Source organism: Manduca sexta, chromosome 8 (assembly GCF_014839805.1).
Source record: "Manduca sexta isolate Smith_Timp_Sample1 chromosome 8, JHU_Msex_v1.0, whole genome shotgun sequence".
NCBI classification, from domain to species: domain Eukaryota; kingdom Metazoa; phylum Arthropoda; class Insecta; order Lepidoptera; family Sphingidae; genus Manduca; species Manduca sexta.
The window spans coordinates 2,508,551-2,529,248 of NC_051122.1; the positions used below are offsets into that span (position 1 = coordinate 2,508,551).

Genomic DNA, 20,698 nt, shown 5'->3' on the forward strand with positions numbered 1-20,698 from the left:
GTTCGTTGTTGGCCTAGTGTATAAAGCCTACATAATTTTGGCGATAATCAGAGAAAATAACATTATAATAGACCTATACGTATCATCAGACCCCGCTTACCTATTCATTTAGTAAATTTAAAATACTAATATCAAATTAACTTTCTGAAATAAGGCATACCAAGGATAATGGAGCTTCGAACGCGCCCTTAGATGGTAAAAACAAAAGCCAAGCCTTGTACAGTCGTGATTGAAACATAAAATTCAACTAGTTCACTTGCATAATATCTTACTTCAAACACAAGGCATATTCATTAGCGGACAAAGAGAACAATAAATACCAGTACAGAGATTTTAATGTTAATAAGAATAATGAAAAAAAGTCACTTGATGGTCATGGCCCAAAAATCTAGACAGTATAGATAGCATGAATATGTCTGTTACGAGGAATTTACGAAAGAGCTAGGATTTATTCTGTGCTAAATGAAAGGTATCTTACATTACTAAAATAAAGACATTTCCAAACGTTTAGGCCTTTAACAAAAACAATATAAGTACAATTTGATAAACGTATAATAACAAGACGTTAATAGCTGAGTGGTTACAAAGAGACCAAGACTTCGAGGACATAGGTTCAAGTTTTTATGTACACAATAAAGTGCGGCGAGAGGCTGAAAACTGACGTTAACTTTGCATTCCATCGGCTTTACGATGGGAACTAAAAGCTCGCACAGGGAGGGATTAGGAACACGAGGACCCAAAGCCGTCAAACATGAATATATTGATTTATCCGTTCTGATGTGTATTATAGTATATAGTCCAGAGGATTCTAAAGTTTTTTTTTATCGACCACTTTCAAAATTTTGCTGGTTCCGGTGGACCTTTTTTTCTTTTTGCATGTAAGGATATTACCACTACCGCTCTTCTTTAAGGGGGGTAATTATGTTGAGGACTTAACAGTTATGTTGTGGTCACCGTGCCTTACGACCCCTATCAATATTATCTGCCTATATTGATAGGTGAAGTCAAGCCAACATTTTAGTACTTTACTATCAAACCAGATACAATTTCGTAGACACATTGTGAACCCCCATGTTTTGGTCACGCCAACATATGCCCTCATCAAGTCCCCCGTTGACAGCTGGAGGTCCACCTGGACCATTTTGGGAATCAATGCTATGCACCAACATAGCTACCTATATTTAAAAAAAAAAATTAAGTATTTCCTAATACTCAGTTTGGTATTTTATTTTTGGTACAGTTTAAGGATATTTATGTAACGATTGCAATGTAGTTGCATAAGAAAATTTCAACAGAGTGAACAGTTTAAATTATGACACAGTTTTTGCAAAGCCTCAATAATTTTGCGAGAGCGTTTTATTCAAGTTTTATACCGAAAGAATACAACGGACAGTCAACTCATTATTCTAAAGACTAACACTAAGAGCTATTGTTTAATTGCAACCACAACACATTTCGTGAAATACGTTTACATTATTTATAAGCTGGTAAGAATTCTCGTTTAAAAGGAATACTTTAGTCACATTTCACACGCTATATGGCAAAAGGGAAAAGTGAACAATTTTAATACATACAGACAAAACTAAATAAAAAAATATGTGTCGCAATTTTATAATACACCGTGAACTTTATTAAATTGTAATTTAATCGTTCATTAATAAACAATAATTTAAAAGAATACAAATACACTCCACACAAATAAATATTTCCTAACCTCAAAATTATTTCATATAAACATGTATTGTAATAAATGTTCGATAATTAAAAGCTATTTTATTTAATTTTTAGAGTATTTACTCCCTAATTTTTCCTAGAATCCATCCCTGTTGAGTCCCATGGGAAACTTCGTGTTTTAATAGCTAATTGAATGAGCTATTTTATACTGTGCAAATCATTTGCAAGCCACTTTAAACGAGCCTCGATTTAGGAAGCGACGTAAAGCCACAGATACATAGTAATACAGTACTACAATTACTTAGTAGACGATAATCTATGTGGCCTGAAAATCAACAAAAATATATTTAAATTTTAGTCCATTTTTGAACGCATTATTGACAAAATGTGTCGTGATTTTAACTAAACTACGAATGCCAGTTTGGGTAATCCAAGATAGTATTTTACCTTCGGAGAACAATGAGTGGTCGAAACTTTATTTGAACTATATAACATTTAGTAGATTAGTGGATAACTTTAGTAAAGATTTATATCAAATGGACATATATATATTTGAAATACGAATATTGGCCGCATAAATAAAATGAAGTCACAGGAATGTTGCGTTGAAGACTAAGTCGTATACGACATGCTAAGCTGACGGTCATACTCTTTTTATACGACATACGACATTTTGAAATTATGTGTTTTGCACATAAAGTCGCATAAAGGTGTAAGACATAAGCTACGTGAGAACCAGAGCCCAGATATAATACATTTCAAGTCCGAAATACGGAGTATTCTATTACGGATAAGACTATAAAAGTAAATGAACTAAAAATAACAGTTTCCTCAATTTCGCAGATGTTCTGATGAGTTCTGTTGTCCAAGCAGCTGGCGGGAAACCGAATTGGTAAAGCAAACAGCGCTACTGACACAATAAACGAATGTTTGTTTATCTGTTAGTGAGTCGATCACGGCGGAGTTATTAGCTGCGAATCGATACTTGCGAAAACCAAATAGATCTGAATATTTTATACGAAAAGTATGTTCTGCAGTTAGGCTCATCCGAGGATATTTATAGTATGAATTCGGTAGAATTCAGGGACCGTGATTAACAAATTAGTTGATAAATTCGTCGCGATGACCAGTATAAAATCAAGATTAGCGTCCACAAAATGTTTTAAACACATAAGTACTACGTTATATAGCCGTAAGGAAGAATTAGAATTCCTAGGTCCAAATCGGATAGGGTAGCCTTACCCGCTGGCTGTTGGATGACCAGCAATGCTATATATACCACCAATAGTACAGTCCCAATGTCTACGTCACCTCAGTTGATTGACAAACGAGCAGCGCAGTTCACTGGCCGGCTGCAATTAGATGATCAGTGACTCACTGCAGCCCGGTTTAGCACGAAAACTATCTACGATTAAACGAAATGAGGATTTGGTGCAAGGGGATTAATGTTCGTTTTCGTAGAAGAAATAGTCTTTCCGGGGGTGACTCCCCTTCCTACTCCGTAATGTCCCTTTAAAGCTGACATTGCATCTATAATTCTTCTGCTGTGTTGGGCAATGAGATCACTAATGTTATCAGCAGGTGTCAGTTCTTTTGTCAGTCTATGCTGTAAAAATATTAAGATGATTATCCATTTGAAAAGCAGTAATGGCCACTGGCAAGGGCACAAAACCGACACGAAGGTGGCGATTCGACCCCTAACCAGGCCATAAATGTCCACGTTAAGTAATTAATTATTGTATTCATTACCACTTGTTTTAAAGGGAAGAATAACTAATAATGCCTCACACTGCTGCCTCATTCTGAGTGTTTGTCAAATCTAACAGCCTACAAGCTCGGGTCCGGCGTGGATACAGGACCTCATTCGTAAAGACCCCTGCCCTGCTGCCCAGACTTTGCACAAAAAAATAAATATTTTTTCCTAGTTTCTATATGAAAAAAAGTTCATGCCAGTGTAGCAGTTTTTACAAGATGGAAGATTGTATAATTAAAAAAAATATATATTTACACTCCATACAACAAAAATAGTCAGTAAAGTTATAGAAGATTTCATTTTCAATTAGAGGGAAACTGGGTACCCTTTTCCTGAGGGTCCTAGAGCGGGTGCTTAGTATACCGAGCTTAGCTTGAAAAGAAAAACTTCAAACATGTATAAATGTTTTTATATAAAAAAAACCTAAACAATGATAACTGATATAGAAAATGACAATTATTTAACCTTTAATGTATTGGATAACATTATAGGAATAGATGAAGTTGTGTTAAAAATAAATGATGCCTATTCATTTCTACTTTGCAATGTCAAATTATTTATAGTTATAGATGTCGCAAATAATTTTTGATATAGGACAATATCGAAAATTTCCAAATTATACACGGAGACAATCTCTGTGTGTTACCTATTGGAAGTGGAAAAAAACTGGAAAAGCTGAGCTCAGACAACTTACAAGGAATTTAAGTCCAGGTCAATGACTATCGATATAAGATATAATTTGTATAAGTATTTTGATTTTATGAATATAAATTGCATTGACTATATTACTTTCATCAAATATATTTATCCCTGCACACATATTTTGACCTCTTCTAATTTCCTGTTTAAAAAACCAATTTAGAACTCATCTGCCCTCTTAAAAGGTCAAAAAGAAACGCGACTCGTAAGTCGATGTCGTTTAGTTTTGATGTTTATAATCAAGAGACAAATGCGTCAGTCACGTGTTAGTCTTCCAACCAATCACAATAAAACGACTTTAAGGTGCCGTTCAAGTATTACGTAACGCAATTTGGAGAGGGGGGGTTGTAAAAAGTAACAAGACGTTACAGGCGTGGGAGGGGGGGTTCTTACAACGCGTTACGTAACATTGGATTTTTTATTTAAAAAAAATAACATAGGTATTTTAGTGATTTTCCGGTACTTTGCGAAAAAAATGTTATTTTAGAGTTACATAACTTTTTGAGAGGGATGGGGGCGTACAGGAAAACGTTACGGCGCGTTACACGGGGGGTGGAGGTGTCAAAAATCTTCAAAAATTGCGTTACGTAATACGAACAGCCCCTAAGCCGTGTCGTGTTTTGCCACAGTATAAGCACCCTAAACATTTACAAAGGCCAGAGACTTTGAACCGACGACATACCGACATTTTTAGTATTATCTTAAAACAACTGAAACTTTTTACCGCCTACGACAATTGTTGACATATTTACGTAAGCAAAATCTCAATACACAGCCAAAAATATAATGCTAAAATTATAATATTTACTACTACATCTATAAATGCCCGGAATGACAATTTAAAAATATATTTGGATTCCCGCTCGGTCTGGTGGCAGCTTACTTGCGCTGGGAACTACGGTGTTCTGGGGTTTAATTCTCAGTAAGCTATAGAATAATTCATTCACTTTACGTCGCGTATGTACGAGACAGATGCACAACCCCGGTTGAGCCAACCCATTCATGCTGTATTCTCGGTTGGATTTAGAAGTATGTTTCCAAGAACCGAACCAGTTACTGTCAATGGTCCGGTCTAAGTAAATATTTACACTCCTCGTTTGACAAAGGAAAATAATGACCACTCTCGTGACTATTTAGATGTAGCTCGCACTATCGACTTTTAATCATCCGATTTGAAATTACATGCGACAAATAATCGTGGTGATTTTATGGTTTGAACTATTATTTTTTGAAATAAATAATTTAAACGTAAGCCCACATCCATCGCCTAGGTTGCAGTATACTGAGAATAGTACATGTTACAATAAATAAATCTCTAACGGTTCTTTAACTACTCAGTTATTAAATATCATATCCTTCGTTCTTTGCATGACCTTAACATAATGTTGGTATAAATTAAGTTGTCATAGTATAATTAAAATTCAAGATTTGCATATTTATTGCCTTTTTACTACATAACTAATCTGCGTAACTACAAGTACTATAATAATACAGATTTCCTTAGAAAATAAAATAAAATTTCCAAGCACCTCACCGCACTTATAAAATTAATACCAGGAAAATAACACCTAACAAATGTAATAGCGCATAAAATACAATACTGAACGACACACGGTTCCATAAAATCATTTTATTTAAAGTCTTATTTTTTTTACAATGTGCATTATTTTGAGTAGCGCAACCAAAAGTCGTCAGTGTGCGGCGAACGTTAGACCGTTTAGTTTACTTGCAATGATGTCCGTTATTTTGGCGAATCGTGCGCAACTGTTAGCTTCAGACGGATATGGCTTCACAGTTTGGACATGTACTAAAAAGTATTGCGGTTCATATATATTGTTACTTTATAACATAAAACGGAGATAACACAGTAATTTGGTTTTTAAAAATTGATTTTTATAAGAAAGAAATCTTTGGTGTAGTTATGCGTGATTAATTTTATGGAATTTCGTCGCGTATTTTGTCATGCAAGTTGAGTTCAAATACTATTTATTAAACGTTTAACTAACCCGGTTAAACCAAAGGTGCTCATAGTTGGTAAAAATATTATTTAACTATGTCAATTAACGATATTATCGTATTAACTAGCTTTATCAAAAAACTAATGATTTTAATTTGACATAAGGATAAAATAACAAAATACTGATTTGGTTAATTAGTAATTAATAATATTTATTGATAAATCTCATAATCTCTGGCATTATGAAATTGATTCCAACAGCCTATTTCAATCGACATTTACTTAAATGTATTTCGATCGATATTGACTTATTGCATTGGTCAAGAAAAATTATTTTTATGTATATAACGTAAAAACGTTGGCCTAGTTTTATTTAAATAAAAATAAGAGTAATAAGTATGAAAATAAAGTGTACCAATACTAATAGTGTTATTAGTAAATTATTATTATTATATTTTGATAATTGCGATTGTTATCAATGAAATGAAGTTATATTGTTATATTAACACCAGTGTTCCTAATGATTTTCTTCTGTATTTTGCTTCATAAACGTCTTTTTGTAATGTCCAACAGAGTTGCGCTGACATATTTTTTTCTTTTGTAGAAATTTTTTGGTCGAATCTTCTACCGAGCCTTCACTGAGGGCGCCAAGTTTTCGGTAAATTTAAATGTGAGTGTAGAAAATGTATTTCCAGGACGTAGCCTAAAACCTTATAAGTATCTACTCCGACAATACTTTTTTAGTCATTTGATCGATAATGACCGAGAAAATTTTGAATCACTTTAATGAAAGAATCTCAAACTATTTTTCCAAATCACTTCGCTTTTCTTTAAGAAAATCGTTTTTCACCGTGAGGAGTACTTGTCAAAAATTATTGCTATCCAGTATTATTAACGACTATAGAAATTATATTAAAAGTTTAATAAATCAAATAAATGAGATACTTGAGATATTAAACGACATCGACCGAGGAACAGAATGCTTTAGGAACACTAAAATTGATAACATTAGTATACATGAGAGATAATGTTATCAAGTAAATTGTACAATTAAATTTAAATATAGTGCTCAAGATACCAAGTTTTTTATATAAAAAAATGAATTAATATAAAGAATGTTCTACTTTGATTTCTTGTCATAATTAAATTTGAAGTGTTTATAAGTAATATTAATTAAAAAACAGCAAAAGAATTTATTAGTAATCTAGTCATAAATTCGAATAATTAAGTGAAAATATAAAAATATTGTTAATTTAATGTACTAACGTTTCTGTATTTCGATTTAAGGCTAATTTAAATAAGATAATGCAAATATATTATACTCAATTACGTAAATAATGAACCTGACATCAATCTAGATGATGTAGGAAGTAGATTCTGGCTAACGTGTACGTTATACAACAATTTCTCGTACATACAACACAAATGAATATCTCGTTAACAAGGCCACATCTTGACATTTTCGCTTCCAGTTGTTCACACCTGGCTAAACAAATATTTCGATCAGATAAAGAACTTCATAAGTCAACCTTCACGCCGAATTTGGTCATGTTACATAGAATGATATATATTAAATGTTGGAATATTTCTTCCTAAGAACGTGCATGGTCTATGGACTAGGAAGTTCTGGGTTTGATATACCAACTTTTCGTTTGGGTTTACCTTTGGATCTCTAAGCAGTTAGAGCAAAGCATGACAAACTGAATCGCTACTCCAGCAATCGTTAAAAGTATGTTGGGCTGGTCCCTATGAAATGGGATAAAGGTAGGAGAATATCGAAAGTTAAAATAACACCGTCAGTCTGCCACATACCATCAGGTTAGCGACAAATTGACGGCGAATTATATAATCGAATACAAAGTGCAGCTACAGTTAATTATAAAACATTAAAACAATTTCCTACGCAAGCCCAACAAGGCCACACAATTATCAATTCGTGCTGTGATTGAGGTGTACGAGGCTGCATCTCGCTCGCACACTCGTTGGAAATAAAAAATGGCGTCTGACATTATCAGTAATCTTATCAGTGACGTGTCTAATGCAATATTTAATCCCTAACAGCTGATATAACATTTTGAATTTTGAATTAGGCCTGTCTATCAATTTCGTTGCTCAATATTTTTTAAAAACTGAAATTATATACTCCTGTTCTTTCTACCCTGATTGGTGTAAATTACAAAAGCGGGTTGTAGTTTAGGTTAGAACTTAAGTGCATGAAGGAAGATAACGTGTATATTTGTAGCTAGACCTTTGCAAAATAAGCATTGGAAGTCTTTAAAGAGCTAGTAGTGTAGAGCTTCTAGTCAATAAGTTAACATCGTTTACGCGACACCGAAACTATCTCCTATATCGATTTCATGTCTATTTTGACAAACCAGACGATGTTTTAGAGGCGACACCAGACAATCCTCGTTTCCACGGTTTCTCCTTTCAATTCAATAAGAATTGTCCGAAAGTGGCACGGTTAGATAATGGAGTCGTTTTTGCTCCGTCTTGTTGCTATCTTAGTAACAAACGAATGTGGTTCAAAATCGCGAAATTGTAGAAATTAGCAAGCTTTGATGCAATAGTATTTTATAAAGTCTTCATATGTATAGATATGTCCCACCTCTTAATTATTTCGAAGTTGAACCGAGGCTCCACAATAAGATTAATGGCGATGATAAGGCTCATGTTAAACTCTGTTTAGTTTAATTAATTTCACAATTTTTGAAAGGTGTATTGCGACCCCAAATTTTGATAAAATTATGCTAATCTGAAGTTGCACGCTGAGAGACACCATCGGGTGACACAGATAATTATAACCTACTGCGTATTACAAAAAATATATCATTCTTCGTCGTGTACCCAAACAGATATCTTCAAACGAGGTTTAAAAAAGTCTTTCATGGTAGGCAGCGCTTTGGCTGTGCCCCTAGCACTGCCAACGACTATGGTCAACAGCAACCACTTAACATCAGGTGGGCCGTTAGCTCGTCTGCCTTTGGCAGCAATAAAAAAAAGATATAAAATCTCCTTAATTAATGAATTGTCAAAAAACGAATACTCGGTTATGTCTTATTATGAGGAAATCTTTACTCAAGTGCAATAACTCATATTTCTAGAGTTACAGATTTAATTTGCCCTATTAGTTATGCACGTAGTCAGTGTAAAGAATTTTAAACATTATTAGCATAAGTAGAATACATTTTCCAATACAAAAGCGATTGCGTATCTCATATGTTTCAATTTAGTTGTAATATATTTCCTGTAACACATGATAATTATCAAGAATAAAAATTGATAACCTCGTATAAATGCATGCATAGATTTACCAAAAACAATATGTTGTACTTACTTCTAAGATACTAGGGTCACAAGTCAAGGCCACAACTTATTACGTTACCTCCTTAATGCTAATGAATATTCATATTCAATTCCAGTTATTTATATTCCATCTCACTCTCATTACAATACAAAAAACCTTAAAAAAACCGCTGACATTTGAAAGACCGTTGTCAAAGGATAATCGAAGTTTTATAATGATATGATGATGATGATAAATAAAATAAAAAAATATCAATCTACCACTAATGCTAATTAAATGAAAGACCCATCAAATTGGCTCGTTTCTCGTAAGGACATGATAGCTGGTGTCAGCAATATACATTCGGAAACTTATCTAATGTGTCAGAATGCAGTGCTTAGAAATGTAAAATAAAGTTCTGGAATTTTTTGCTATTGTTCACCAATCCTTTTAGGAACTTGTCACTGTTTTAGTTATTTCAGATTATGATGCTCTAGGTAATAAGTGTACTACAGCCCCACAAATAGCGCTTACAATAAATCAGTGTGAATTGACGTCGCGTGCAGCGTGTCAGACGCCTCGTGTATTAATTTCCTTATTGCTTTATCTGTCTGTGGCGAGGTTTTCGTGGGAAAGCATGATATAATAATATATTTCCTCGCAACTTATTTAAATTTACTAGGAACTGACGCAAATTGTATATGTTTATTCAATTTGGTTTCTCAATATTTTTTCTTGGATAAGTTTGATCTGAAATAGGTTTTATATAATTATTCTATGCTGTTTAAGCTTTCTGATCCAGCATCAGTTTTTAAGTTCCAAATTTCTTAGCGGATGATTTGTATTTCTTAATGATAACGAAATTGGACTTTTGACAATGCTGATCATATCGCGTCTAGTAATCTCATGATAACAACTTTTAATCCAAGTTGTGATTCCATCAAAGTAAAGAGCCTTAGATTGCCTTTGTCTAAAACTTATCGACCGGTTACATTATATGCATTTTAACTTAATAAATCAGATAATGAATTCTGATTTCCCATTGTTACAAAGCATATATATCGATAACAAGGCATTAGTCGATGCCTTCTTGTTCTTTTCAATGCAATCCTTATATTTACTGAAGACATTTGAATTAAGGTTATTATAGAAGAAAGTTCACTTCAAGAGTTTTGACTAATTATTTTCATAACCGATATGCTATATATTTTTCGAACAAAATAATTGTAAAACGTCCAGGTCAAGTTTTGAAACTCAATAGATCTTTTATATCGTAGCTGCGCATGTAAACGAAGCAGATCTTTGGAATAAATCATCTGACCTCGTCTCGCACTCGTTACGTTTAAACTTCTTATAACGCATAAACACTTTTTGCTCACAATTCATTCTTTTCTAATGTGTATTTGAATTATCTAATGATCTTGTATGTTCTCTATCTTTAAATTACGTTGCTTTTTTTCGAAACCGTGGGACGATGAGAACTTGAGATTGCCGAAGACAAATAAAGTCTTTTAGTCTAAGGCCCTTCTTTCTATTTCTATTTTTTAAAGATCAACGAAGTATCTAAAATACCTCGGGAATTGGGAGATCACTATCCATCTGATTCTATCATTTGTCCGTCTTTTTTATTATTAATAATTAAGAAAAATAAATTATGAACCCCGTGATAATATGATTTTTATTAACCTTTGTATGTGCTTGTTCCATTAGTATATATTTTTATTGATGGGTTGCAAAGATTAAAGTTATTTGTCAGTGGTACATGTTACAAATAATTGACTTAACAATTTATTCACCAATAAAACCTAACTGTACATCATTTCCTTATAGTAAGTACCTACAGTAAGAATTTCCTCAATGTCGATAACTTGAGATGCACATGTCCTCACAAAAACCAGGCAATTCAAAAGTTGTAGCCTTATTTACACTGTCTGCAAACTCTATTGAACCGTACTATCAGACTTCGAATCATATTGTCGAGCCTTTTGCGACCAAATTGAATTTCGATAAAGCAGACAGTCAAAGAATTGTAGATTCAATAACAGTTAAGTAAGTGAAACTGTGGGTGTGTGGGTGCAGTGACGCGTGTGATCTCGCGACAGCCGACAGAGGAGTCAACAGCCGTGGCAACCGGTTTGTTTTGGCGAACACGTGATCCTGGTCAGATACCAGCTCACCGCCGCGCCACGCCGCACAGCGCGTCGGGAGCGCGGGCATTTTGGATTCACTCGATATCGGTACAAGGAAGTTCAGCTACTGTTTAAGTATTTGCTTTAACGTTGATGATTATTGATGATTGGTTGAGAACTTTTTTAATAATAATTTGCCTCAATGTACCGTTCATTATTGTTTGCACAGATTCTGAAACTCCAATTACCGTATTATTTAATTAACTGAGTTAATTACGCTAGATGAATGATTATATTAAAGATTATTTTTTTACAAATTTTATATTAACACCCGTTTCTTGCTTCTTTACAGTTACCCGTTATAATAAAATTTATCGACAAAATAAATAATTATTAATAACATAATAAATCTTCATACACAAAGTGAAAGGATTTTAATGGGTATTAAAATCTTTCCACAAAATAAAGGACATGTCACCATCAATTATTTTATTTACAATGCTAAAGCAAAACAGCAGGTACTATAGGAATATTAGGCTTCCATCATGACTTCATCTGTGGTAAAAGTAATATCACCAAAATACCGTGCGTTAACCTTAAAACTACACTTAATACAGAGCAAAAAGGATCTGAGATCTGCCACCTTTTTTGTGTGCCCAACAGGCTTCGGAGCACATATCACTTTCATTATGTATTCGATGGCTAACGTACTGATGCGAGAGAACTTGTATTCGTTTCGTGTCAGGATATTGTTTGCAATATACTCTGGGGGCAATGCTATATGGCTACCAAAAATAGTTTTTTAAAAACACAATGGGATACTCGGATCAAATTTAACCGCCATTAATCTCTCCTCTTTCAAAATACTGTCGTAGTTTTCATGTATCTATGGAAGTATTTTGGGATACTTTCACCTGAATAATAGTATGTAAGTTAGATGTCTATATTTTTTAGGGTATGATTTTAGATTTTTTATTCGTTTACAAACGTTGCGTTCAATGAATTCCCGTGATTATGTTTAGTGTTATGTTTCAAGATCAGTCGTGTTAAGTCGTTTCCATCTCTGTTATGTGTTAACTACTAGAAAGTTTATCGCTCATTAAATATAATTATAATGAAATAGTCTCAAAGAATTAATTAACATGAAGTGTTCGTTTATGATAAAAAAAAGGCTTTTCTATAAATTTTCTACATATTAAATATAATATTGTTAGCCACACATAACGGCAAATAGTTTTTTTTTGTCTCTGTGTTTGTACGAGTTAATCTTCAAAACGGTTGGACCAATTTGAAGGAATGTTCCTTTACCATGTAATTCAAGTTAAGGATTTTCATGACACAAAGGTAAGATACATTGAATTTAATTAATAATTTTACGAAACCATAATCTCTAATAATTTGCAGTATTTTTGCTAATTTCATAATATCCGCAAGCATGTGGCAAACGTAATGCAGGCCTGATGAGTCTCATTATTTTTTCGTATCATTAATCAAAAATGGCGCGCCGGAAGCGTCGAAGCATCTTGTTTTAATGTTTTATGACGTACGAATAGCTCATTTGCATGCGCAGTCTTCAACTAATTTATACAAAGGGAAAACTAACATTCAGGCTGTATGTGGCTAAAAAATGCAATTATCATTTTAAAGATAAAGATCATTAAACTTATATAGCTTTTTTATTAATTAATAAACTCCTTAGATCCAACTATTTATTCTTTTGTCTTTTCATTATAATTATCATAATTTGAGCCACAGGCGGAACAATTATTAAATTATTTACTGATTTAATGATATTTAATAATCCACAAGGTATAAATAAAAAATCAGATTAAATTACAATTCTTAGATAGATTTAACATTATTAAAAACCCGCAAATTTTTCGATAACAGTATTTTGTTAGCTTAACCGATAGCAATTATTGCAGTTTCACGGAAGTGTCATTGACTTCTACCCGATATGCAGTTTTATGTGAGTTTAACCGCATGTCTGTGTGCAGAATATTTGAACAGTTTTTTTTTCTTTTAACCACAATAATAGCGAATTTATTATTTCTTTCCTGTCTTAATGCTTCGAATATTACAAATGTGCTGTTATGGTATTTTTGAGTTTGACCTCCAGTTCAGATAATAATTTTATTATAAAAGGCTTTTACTAGTACAATACTAAAGAAACAGATTATACAGATTCTAAAGAATTTATGAATTAAATAAATATATCTACTAATATTTAAGAAAGTATCACCACAATTTTTCTCACTTATTTCACTCTAATATGAGTTAGCCCTAAACTATAGCTATTTAGTCATGGGGTAGAAATAATTTGGCTTTATTTCTTAAAGAGATAGAGCTGCTTTATTTAGCAAAACAAATTACACATAAGTTCTTGGGCAAAATAAAGCAGCTAAATAAAGCCGTTATATGCACATAGGATGCGGGCAACCCCTATATTTTTAATAAAAAAAAAACATGACAATGCATACGTTCTCTGCCTACGCCCTTGAGGCTTAATCACTTTAAAATACAATAGCTATAGAATAAAGATAATCCGGTCTTTAGGCAAAACACAATACAATGCGGATATTCTTAATGCAAGACAAAATGTTATGGGGTTAAGCAAAAAGTATTCGGATTTGGCAGAATTTGTAAAATTTTCAAATCCTGATCTTACGAGACAGACAGCTCGCACAGTTCAGTCTCGTGGTAGTAATAGAAGTCACGAGATTTTATTAATAAACCAAAATATTGTGGTAATTATTAAGTAGTATAGTAGCGAGTTGCCGCGGCACCACTTACAATGTAGTTCATAAGTACCACCGCATCGTTTATTTCTGCCGCTAAGCAGATTTGGTATGTTTCAATTAGAAGGATGTTAAAACATATATTACAAAGTCCTATGTTAATTTGATTGTTTAACATCAAGGATACATACTAGGCCCAAGTACGTAGCTTATTGCAGGTAGTACCTATCCAAGCGGTAGATACCTACTTTGTTTATTCAAAGTTCTATAATTAGCTTTTCGTTAAATGGAAGGTCTCTTGCTTAGCATTGGTCGAGGCAACGTTACATAATTGTATAAAAAATAGTACCGAAAAGCTAAGGTGAAATACATCCACTCTACGTCAACCAATATATACCTATATGACGCTACTCGGATTCGAATTTCGATACATCGTGTTCGACAACTAGTCCTGCATGATTCTGATTATCAATAATAAGTTCGAGGAAATTGAAGATTATAATAATATTAATATTTCAAAGTGAAATCTTTCTGGTGTGGTGTAAAAAGTGGCTGTAACTTTGTCAAATTGTAATATATTTACTAATAGCTTCTAATGTGACTGAAACTGTTGTAGCACCTTCATTATCTACTTAAAAGTGAATAAAGCGTAAAAGGTGTTCTAGTTACATTAGAGCCAAGGCTGGAGAAATGGCCAGCTTGACTGTGTGGTAGCAATGTTTCAAAATTAACATCGCATAAGAGTTTTAATTGACCGCTTCAAAATATATTTACTTTAAAGTTATTGCTACCAGTGGCAAAAGCTGAAATTTTCTAAAACGGAACATGACACTACATATACCTATATGTACTAACATCAGCCCCGGATCTAAGGGGGGGGCAAGCCGGGGCCATTGCCCCGGGCGGCGAATTACAGAGGGCGACAAATCCAAACTTAGCAGACGAATACACAACTCATAATTAACGCAACTTTGACTACTGAGACATCCAGAACATTACACACATAAATTATTTCTCGCGGGGTGCGAAATGATGATGATGATGACAAAGTTAAAAAGGTGATTGTGGGCGGCATTATCCAGGTTTTGCCCCGACTCCTAAAAATTCAAGATCCGGGACTGACTAATATGCATAAATGCGGTCTTCAAATCGTTCTTATAATTGGATTTTACGTAAATTCTACATAAAGGAAAGCCGGAAGGATAAGGGTTATATAAACCCTTAGCCACTAATCGCTACCAGTTCACAGATAAAAGATTAACGTAGCAGTAATCGTGATCCGTCTTTCTGTTTACTATCTCGGTAGCATGCAGAATATGACAGTCGAATGACGTTTAGTGATTAACGAGTGACGTGGCTTCTTACGATTGATTGTGAGTTGCGAGTTGTGAATAGCCGGAATAAAGTTTACGCTGAAATGAATAGGCCAAGGCGAAAATTGCTGCCAGCCTTCTACAGAATCCCAAATATGGCTGCAGATTTATAAATCATTTAAATAAAATAATATTAGTAAATAAGAATATTGTTTCTTTTAGTAGATACCTAGGTATGCATTACTATCTTAATAAGTACTTTGGTAAAATAAGTATAACGCAACCAACTTAAATTGTCCTGTAAAGCTATTTCGTAAACCGGTACGAACGTCACAAAAAACGCACCACGCTGTTTTTACCTGTATAACCTATAAATACAACAAAGAAGATTTCGTATTTTTTGCGATTCAGATAAAATTCACCTTGCGCAAATAACTATCGGACATTTACGCACTACTTTGTTTCCTGTTATGATTTAAATCAATACTATATTAAAGTGGTCATACACTCGTAATAAATCAATATGCAGTTCTGACGAGCGTATAAAATTATTCACATTGGTTTCAATGTCTAATCGAACGAGACCAGAAACTTCGATTGCTTATTTAATTTTTTTATGCACCTAGATGACGAAGGTGCATGTCGTTCGCCTAATGGTAAGCGCCACGATTGCCACAAGAAGAACTAAGAGCTACCCAGAACTTTAATATAAACAAATTAATAGGTTGCACTTAATTGCGCTCGTCGGGCATCCTTACCTTTTACAAAAATTATAGCACACAATTTTCAATTTATAAAATCGTAAAAGAAAATGTTTACGCACATAGCTTCTATGAACGTGTCAACACGTCGACAGCATTTGTAAACTCATAAGAATTTCAATAAGATATCAGACTTACATCGTAACTCCATGTGCAGGAGACGCCAGCGAACTTGGCGACACAGCGGCCCAGCTCCACGTCCTCGTGAGTGGTGTACAGGTGCTTCAGACAATACTTGACGTGCGGCGCTACCCTGCGGAGAGTCTCCTGCGATATCAACACTCCCGGACCACCCATGCAGAAATTCTCATTGTAGTCCAGAGCCAAAGCGTCCCTCTCAGCACCAGTGCCTCGACCCGCCTGCCCAATAAACTGAGGCTTCCGACTGTCCACTGAACGCAAGAACTCCTCTAGTTTATCACCTCTCACATAAACGTCATCGTCAGCACGCATGAACCACTCGAACTTGTCGCCATATTTCTCGTACATGTACAACAACATCAAAAACGACTTCTTCTGCGGCGGATAACTATCGTCCACATTTTTCAATGGTATCAGCGGGAGGTCCGGCGCGCGCGACACCTCTGAGCTGAAGAACGCGATTCGACCCGGCAGCTCCTGGCCCCAAGTCTCGTACACTGCCTTGGCTCGCGACGTCAAATATTGTTCAGCCGTCATGACACCGACAAACACTAAAGTTCTGTTGGAGTTTTGCACAGTCTCGTTGGGGGCGAGCCCGACGAGGTTAAGAGGGTCCAGGTCTGAGATAGAGCGCGCCGCCTCCGGACAAGGCTCCATCGTGGTACGCGATCCGCTGCGAAGGCATAGCTTGAGGAACACGCCGAGCGTGACGCCCGCGACGAGCCCCGTCACCAGATGCATCCACCTGCTTCTGCGCGGCATCGTGGCGGTACTGGCAGTCAACGGAGGCAACCACTGTTACCCGGCGTCCACATGTGCGCATTCCAGGAATAACCTTTTTATCCCTTTTTTGTGTCGGCCGCGAGGGGTAGACATTAGCGGGCTGCTTTTTTGTTCGATCCTCGCTCCCGTCGGCCGGGGAGCGATCACATGGCAGCGCGGCACGTCGCCGACGGACCGTCGCGCCTTTCCGAATCGAACCCTATCGCGATATCACCGGCCTAAATATCGGATTTGCAGATGTTATCGGTGCGAGCGCGACGAGTGCGGCGAGGCGCGGCGCCTGCCGTGACGCGACCCGCTCATGTTACGTTGCACCGAATCACTGATAGCGCGGGCGCAGACGCGGCTCGCGTGTCAACGGTTCGACTCGTGCACCGCCCGCCGTGCCGCAGACCAACTGGACTCGCTCAAAACAAAATCAAGCAGCGGTAGTTCCGAGTGTCCGCGGCTGCGCTTGTCGGCCGGCGCGAGCGCTAGCCCGTCGCCGCACTCCGATGTGCGCGCGCGTCTCGCTTGCGCTCGAGGCGGCTGCAGTGTCTATCCTCGTCTCGCCGCCGTCACGTCGTGCCACGCCGAATCTCACTCGTCCCATTCATCGTGCCGTCTGACGGCTATGACAATAGACAATGCGGTGGTCGCCCATTGTCTGCTAGGTCACCGTCTCGCGGAAACTCAATTTTATGACCCATTTGCCTCAGCTCAGGAACTACGGGACTGCGCCGGAAATCAAATTCCTTTACCTTTGCCGCCAATTACGCATGCAACCATGCCGAATTGCATTTTAAATTGTCTGCAAATTCTATGAATACATTCATGTGAATCTGTTTGCCCTTGACCTTTATGGTGGCGCCAGGCCATTCTTTTTCGGCATTCAATTTAATTGGTGTTTCTTTACGTATAATTAATAAATATAGTTTGACCAATGTCAATAATTGTATAGTTTACATGATTTAAGGTCAGGTGGGGCAAGTGAGCCGACGGGGTAAGTGCACCTACCCTAAAAAAATCGAGAACTATTGATGTTATACAATTACCGCAATCTTACATCTATGCTACTAACTGAAGTACAGTTCCACTAAAAAACAAATGGCTATGTTCATTTTAATACGATTTATTCGCCATTTTATTTTAAGTGTCATTTAGACCTATAAACCGAGATGACCCCGTGAAAGATAACATCAAATATTTTAAGATGTTTAACATATTTCTGTAAACCAGTAAGGTGAATACATAGTTTAAACCTTTTATTTTAACTTCCTGCCTGAATTTTATTTATATATACTCAAATAAATTATTTTTTAGCAATGCGAAAAAATGTACCTAAAATTGTCGAGTAGGGCAAGTGCGCCACAGTTAATAGTCGTATGGCGCACTTGCCCCTGATCCATATATAACCAACCTTTTTGAGAATAAGTTTTACTAATATGAATTATTATTATTAAAATGTTATACTTAACAGCAGAATTTTTTGTACTCAAGGTATTTTGTTTTGAGCCGACTTAAATAAAAGGGCGTATTAGTTAATTCGTTTTTACAAAAGAAAAACTGAAATATCTTGGTCTAGAGCAACTTTATGTGAATAGGTTGCTGTTCGATCAGGCACGTTATCTGGATATAATGCAGCTAAAACATATCAAATGTCATAAGGCCAAATTCTAAGTAATTGAGTTATAACGCATTCAAAATTGTTAATTCCTAAATTTTTGTATGTTTTTTTTTAGTTTTTAGAAATAAAATGGATTTTATATTACGGCTAACATTTTTTTATTCCAACATATCCGCACACAAAACTCTAACATAGCAAAAAATTATATATCAATAGAAATTCTAAAATGTTTTCAAGCCCTGATTTACATATATATGGCGCACTTACCCCCGAATTTGATTTGACAGCCATAGTTTGTTATAATATTGATTGATTAAAATTATCCAAGAGCAATGCGTGTAAAACTTATTTCTCTATGGACTAAAGTGAGTGTTTTCTTTATAATGTTTCATATTGGCGTTTTTTTTTACACAGGCGCACTTACCCCATTTCCGGAGGCAAGTGCGCCTACTACCATTTTTTTTTACTTTGAGCAAAATATTATTAATTTATGGTCCGATTTCCTTGAATGGCTATAGGTTGTTATCACAAAATACCAAATATTCTTAAATTAATAAAATTACATTCTTAAGTCAGCACAAAAAGAAATTATTTTGCATTGAATCCAGCTATGAAAATTTTATGGCGCACTTCCCCCGACTGACCTTACTAGATTTCTATTTAAAAAGTTAACAATAACTTAAAACGGCTAAGAACCCATCGGGCATTATTATAGGAGTGTGGGTGTTTTGTAGGTCGGTGATCAGTGATTACTAATTACCTACTGTTAAACGAGTCGTTTATTCATTTGCCTCTTTCCATGAAAAAAAGCTCACTTTATCACTCCCGTTCTTGGAAACTGGAAACATGTTTTCAATTGCACCCACTGTTCACCGAAATCCTGCCATTGACCCATTTAACGAAATGGACCATCACGACCCACAACCATCTGGAACGCTGTATTACTAAGTAATAAGGTTTATTATACAAAAAAGAAACAAATGCAAAACACATGAGAGCCACTGCGGAGGCGACCATTTGCATGACACATGGATCGTCTCCATCAACGCTGCAGTTTATAGATTCAAAAATTGTTTCATGTAATAACAGGATGTCGGGTGTATCGACTCACATAAAAAGAAATCTGTGCTTACGGTTTTAATGTAATCAATCTTATGACGAAGTAATGTTGCGGAACATTGGTTTTTTATACTTTTTGTATAAAGCAAATGATTTTTTTGAGAGCATTTGATATATTTTGAAGACATTAATTATTTTTTTCACAGAGAATGACAAGACAGGCAGGTCGATTTGGTTTAATATTGATTATGTTAAGGGGCTCCTTTTTCCGCACTTAGTCCGTAGTACATCGGGCTGTTGTGCGTTTAATATTGACTAATGGTACATATATTTCGCACTCTTAATAAAATAATGACCTATTTCAAAATTGATAATTTGTGGCAGTCGTCGGTAAACTAATTTTTATTTGCTACCATTTTTTAAATTGCTATATAATTGAGCTTATTAACGACAGATAAAAAAATTTACCTATAGCATTAAAAAAAAAGGGGGGGGGGAAGAACTAAAAGTTCGCAAACAGAAATTGGTTGTTTGACGATTCCCACAAATTGGCAATTTCGGAATGGGTCATTGTTTTATTAAGAGTGCGATTTATTTATTTAAGTTTTTGCCCAAGTGTAAGGGCCATTTCAAGGCAAAAATCGTTGATAAATTTACTGTCTCAAAAGGCGGACTAGAAAGTACTTCATGGACACTAGTCCAGGAAAACAATCTTGCAGATATCGACCTTCTATGCAATTGACGATATTTATTAATAATTGTTTCGGATATCAATATAATCAGGAAAATAAATACGAAA

At 35.3% G+C, this 20,698-nt stretch overlaps 1 protein-coding gene across 1 annotated transcript in view; it reads right to left on the minus strand.

Annotated features, from left to right (window-relative positions):
• The window catches only part of LOC119188677 (chondroitin sulfate synthase 1-like), a 54,954-nt gene extending 37,243 nt beyond the window's left edge, over positions 1-17,711 (minus strand). Inside the window, exon 1 of the mRNA XM_037436600.1 lies at positions 16,449-17,711. Coding sequence (XP_037292497.1) covers positions 16,449-17,213 — 765 coding nt within the window. The 5' untranslated portion in view covers positions 17,214-17,711. The remainder of the gene's footprint in view (positions 1-16,448) is intronic.
• Positions 17,712-20,698: the final 2,987 nt, after the last annotated feature.